Below are 4,874 nucleotides of genomic sequence, written 5' to 3'. Positions count from 1 at the left end.
CAGATACCTCCCCCCCCCCATACTACATAACACAGATACCTCCCCCCCATACTACATAACACAGATACCTCCCCCCCCCCATACTACATAACACAGATACCCCCCCCCCATACTATATAACACAGATACCTCCCCCCCCCATACTACATAACACAGATACCTCCCCCCCCATACTACATAACACAGATACCTCCCCCCCCATACTACATAACACTGATACCTCCCCCCATACTACATAACACAGATACCTCCCCCCCATACTACATAACACAGATACCTCCCCATACTACATAACACTGATACCTCCCCCCCATACTACATAACACAGATACCTCCCCCCATACTACATAACACAGATACCTCCCCCCCATACTACATAACACAGATACCTCCCCCCCCCCATACTACATAACACAGATACCTCCCCCCCCATACTACATAACACAGATACCCCCCCCCCATACTACATAACACAGATACCTCCCCCCCATACTACATAACACAGATACCTCCCCCCCATACTACATAACACAGATACCTCCCCCCCATACTACATAACACAGATACCTCCCCCCCATACTACATAACACAGATACCTCCCCCCCATACTACATAACACAGATACCTCCCCCCCCCATACTACATAACACAGATACCTCCCCCCCCCCCATACTACATAACACAGATACCTCCCCCCCCCCCATACTACATAACACAGATACCTCCCCCCATACTACATAACACAGATACCTCCCCCCCCCATACTACATAACACAGATACCCCCCCCCCCATACTATATAACACTGATGTCTCCCCCCGACAGCTGAGGGGCGTAGAGTAGTCGGTGGTTTTGGTGTCTCCCCGGGGCTCTGGATACTATATATTATATTTTTCTGGATTCACTTCCTGGTGTGAGGACCCGCCCCTCCCCCTGGAGCCTGACTCCGCCAACACTGATCACATGATCGTGACGTCAGCAAAGGTCCTCTGCCTCTCCACTCCCCGACCAGCCGCCATCTTCCCATCCAGAGGTAGGGGATCAGAGGTGCTAATCCCGGGGGGCCGGGGGACAAGAAGAAGAGCAGGAGGAGGGGGGATGCAAGAGGAGGAGGAGGGGGGGGGTGCAAGAGGAGGAGGAGGAGGGGGGGTGCAAGTGGAGGAGGAGAGGGGGGGTGCAAGTGGAGGAGGAGGGGGGGGGGTGCAAGTGGAGGAGGAGGGGGGGGGTGCAAGTGGAGGAGGAGGGGGGGGGTGCAAGTGGAGGAGGAGGGGGGTGGGGGCAAGAGGAATGAGGAGGAGGGGGGGCAAGAGGAATGAGGAGGAGGGGGGGCAAGAGGAATGAGGAGGAGGGGGGGGGTGCAAGTGGAGGAGGAGGAGGGGGGGGGGTGCAAGTGGAGGAGGAGGAGGGGGGGGGTGCAAGTGGAGGAGGAGGAGGGGGGGGTGCAAGTGGAGGAGGAGGGGGGGTGCAAGTGGAGGAGGAGGAGGAGGAGGGGGGGTGCAAGTGGAGGAGGAGGGGGGGGGTGCAAGTGGAGGAGGGGGGGGCAAGAGGGAATGAGGAGGAGGGAGGGCAAGAGGAATGAGGAGGAGGGGGCAGGAGGTGGAAGGAGGGGGGCAGGAGGTGGAAGGAGGGGGGGGCAGGAGGTGGAAGGAGGGGGGGCAGGAGGTGAGGGAGGGGGGCAACAGTAGGAGGTGGAGAGGTGGCAAGGAAAGAGAAGGGGGGGAGGAAGAGGAGCTGGAGAGGTGGGCACTTGTACAAGGGTTACAGCTGAGGAGGTCGGGGGATGAGTGGTGCAGATAAGTCATGGACCTTGGGGCTCTTCGTCCTATTCGGTTTTTATGCTCCACACAATGTTGGTACCTGTTGGGGTTGTTCCCCGAGGCTCTGTGTATTGGGAAGGTCTGTGCCCCAGTTCTCCCTGCGCCTCTCCCCGCGCCCTCTCCCTCTCCCCGTGCCCTCTCCCGCGCCCTCTCCCCGCGCCCTCTCCCTCTCCCCGCGCCCTCTCCTCTCCCCGCCCCCTCCCCCTCGCCCGCGCTCTCTCCCCTCGCCCTCTCCCCTCTCTATTCTGTGATGTTCTTTTTATACGTGACATATGGGATGTATTTTCAGATGGAGCCGGTCAGCAGTCGCACCACCACCCCAGCGCCGCAGCCACGGGAGTACAAGCTGGTCATGCTGGGAGCGGGCGGCGTTGGGAAGAGCGGTGAGTGCACCAGGAGATCGCTCATTGGGGCTTTTATCTCCAGCTTCTGTATTTGGCTGCTGTGTAACGTCACATTTATGTCCACAGCCATGACCATGCAATTCATCAGCCACCGCTTTCCAGAAGACCACGACCCTACCATTGGTGAGTAGCATAGCCCGGCCATTGGTGATCACTTTGACCTACTATTGGTGAGTAGCATAGCCTGGCCATTAGTGATCACTTTGACCTACTATTGATGAGTAGCATAGCCCGGCCATTGGTGAGCAGCATAGCCCGTCCCTTGGTGATCACTTTGACCTACTATTGGTGAGCAGCATAGCACGTCCATTGGTGATCACTTTGACCTACCATTGGTGAGTAGCATAGCCCGTCCATTGGTGATCACTTTGACCTACCATTGGTGAGTAGCATAGCACGTCATTGGTGATCACTTTGACCTACCATTGGTGAGTAGCATAACCTGGCCATTGGTAATCACTTTGACCTACCATTGGTGAGTAGCATAGCACGTCCATTGGTGATCACTTTGACCTACCATTGGTGAGTAGCATAACCTGGCCATTGGTAATCACTTTGACCTACCATTGGTGAGTAGCATAGCACGTCCATTGGTGATCACTTTGAGCTACTATTGATGAGTAGCATAGCCCGTCCATTGGTAATCACTTTGACCTACTATTGGTGAGTAGCATAACCTGGCCATTGGTAATCACTTTGACCTACTATTGGTGAGTAGCATAGCCCGGCCATTGGTAATCACTTTGAGCTACTATTGATGAGTAACATAGCCCGTCCATTGGTGATCACTTTGACCTACTATTGATGAGCAGCATAGCCCGTCCATTGGTGATCACTTTGACCTACCATTGGTGAGTAGCATAGCACGTCCATTGGTGATCACTTTGACCTACCATTGGTGAGCAGCATAGCACGTCCATTGGTGATCACTTTGACCTACTATTGATGAGCAGCATAGCACGTCCATTGGTGATCACTTTGACCTACCATTGGTGAGCAGCATAGCCCGTCCATTGGTGATCACTTTGACCTACTATTGATGAGCAGCATAGCACGTCCATTGGTGATCACTTTGACCTACCATTGGTGAGTAGCATAGCACGTCCATTGGTGATCACTTTGACCTACCATTGGTGAGCAGCATAGCCCGTCCATTGGTGATCACTTTGACCTACCATTGGTGAGTAGCATAGCACGTCCATTGGTGATCACTTTGACCTACCATTGGTGAGTAGCATAGCACGTCCATTGGTGATCACTTTGACCTACCATTGGTGAGTAGCATAGCACGTCCATTGGTGATCACTTTGACCTACCATTGGTGAGTAGCATAGCACGTCCATTGGTGATCACTTTGACCTACCATTGGTGAGTAGCATAGCACGTCCATTGGTGATCACTTTGACCTACCATTGGTGAGTAGCATAGCCCGTCCATTGGTGATCACTTTGACCTACCATTGGTGAGTAGCATAGCCCCGCCATTGGTGATCACTTTGACCTACCATTGGTGAGTAGCATAGCCCGTCCATTGGTGATCACTTTGACCTACCATTGGTGAGCAGCATAGCCCGTCCATTGGTGATCACTTTGACCTACCATTGGTGAGTAGCATAGCCCGTCCATTGGTGATCACTTTGACCTACCATTGGTGAGTAGCATAGCACGTCCATTGGTGATCACTTTGACCTACCATTGGTGAGTAGCATAGCACGTCCATTGGTGATCACTTTGACCTACCATTGGTGAGTAGCATAGCACGTCCATTGGTGATCACTTTGACCTACCATTGGTGAGTAGCATAGCCCGTCCATTGGTGATCACTTTGACCTACCATTGGTGAGTAGCATAGCCCCGCCATTGGTGATCACTTTGACATACCATTGGTGAGTAGCATAGCCCGCCATTGGTGATCACTTGTCCTACCATTGGTGAGTAGCATAGCACGTCCATTGGTGATCACTTTGAGCTACTATTGGTGAGTAGCATAGCCCGTCCATTGGTGATCACTTTGACCTATCAATGGTGAGTAGCATAACCTGGCCATTGGTGATCACTTTGAGCTGCCTTCTCCAGGGTGGGACATGAAAATTATTTGCTTATTTTCAGAGGATGCTTATAAAATTCGAATACGGATTGATGATGAATCGGCAAACCTGGACATCCTGGACACAGCTGGGCAGGTAGGTGGATGTCATTCCAGCTAAAGGAGCGCTGCTCGAAAGCCTCAAGTACTGAGGACAGAAAGATGGAGAGAAGAGAACCATGGCAGAGACTGAGGAGCAAGATACAGAAGAGATATCAGACAATGTCTCCTCTTCTGTAGTCAGAGTCTCTAGGGGAGGAGGAGGGGATAGATGGCAGCGTCTCTAGGGGAGGGAGGAGGGGATAGATGGCAGCGTCTCTAGGGGAGGAGGAGGGGATAGATGGCCGAGTCTCTAGGGGGGAAGGATGGGAATAGATGGCAGAGTCTGTAGGGGAGGAGGTGGAGGGGATAGATGGCAGAGTCTCTAGGGGAGGAGGAGGGGATAGATGGCAGCGTCTCTAGGGAGGAGGTGGGAGGGGATAGATGGCAGCGTCTCTAGGGGAGGAGGAGGGGATTAGATGGCAGCGTCTCTAGGGGAGGAGGAGGGGATAGATGGCAGAGTCTCTAGG

General features: G+C 53.5%; 1 protein-coding gene across 1 annotated transcript; it reads left to right on the top strand.

Annotated features, from left to right (window-relative positions):
* Positions 1-1,725: 1,725 nt before the first annotated feature.
* On the top strand, positions 1,726-4,560 carry RIT1 (Ras like without CAAX 1). Its single transcript, XM_072131614.1, has 4 exons — positions 1,726-1,895; positions 2,106-2,199; positions 2,287-2,343; positions 4,329-4,560. Exons 1-4 carry the CDS (start codon positions 1,800-1,802, stop codon positions 4,424-4,426), a joined length of 345 nt encoding a protein of 114 aa, XP_071987715.1. The 5' UTR covers positions 1,726-1,799; the 3' UTR covers positions 4,427-4,560.
* The last annotated feature ends 314 nt before the right edge of the window (positions 4,561-4,874 follow it).

The sequence above is a fragment of the Engystomops pustulosus genome, unplaced genomic scaffold, assembly GCF_040894005.1.
Source record: "Engystomops pustulosus unplaced genomic scaffold, aEngPut4.maternal MAT_SCAFFOLD_105, whole genome shotgun sequence".
Classification (NCBI taxonomy): domain Eukaryota; kingdom Metazoa; phylum Chordata; class Amphibia; order Anura; family Leptodactylidae; genus Engystomops; species Engystomops pustulosus.
Note: the sequence above shows the minus strand (reverse complement) of the source record. Positions and strands in the feature narration are given on the sequence as shown.

Excerpts from the sequence above, each read along its gene's own strand:
- RIT1 (XM_072131614.1), top strand. The coding sequence starts at position 1,800 with ATGGACCTTGGGGCTCTTCGTCCTATTCGGTTTTTATGCTCCACACAA. Across the intron at positions 1,896-2,105 it reads AGGCTCTGTGTATTGGGAAG|ATGGAGCCGGTCAGCAGTCG; the intron begins GTCTGTGCCCCA and ends ATGTATTTTCAG. Across the intron at positions 2,344-4,328 it reads AGACCACGACCCTACCATTG|AGGATGCTTATAAAATTCGA; the intron begins GTGAGTAGCATA and ends GCTTATTTTCAG.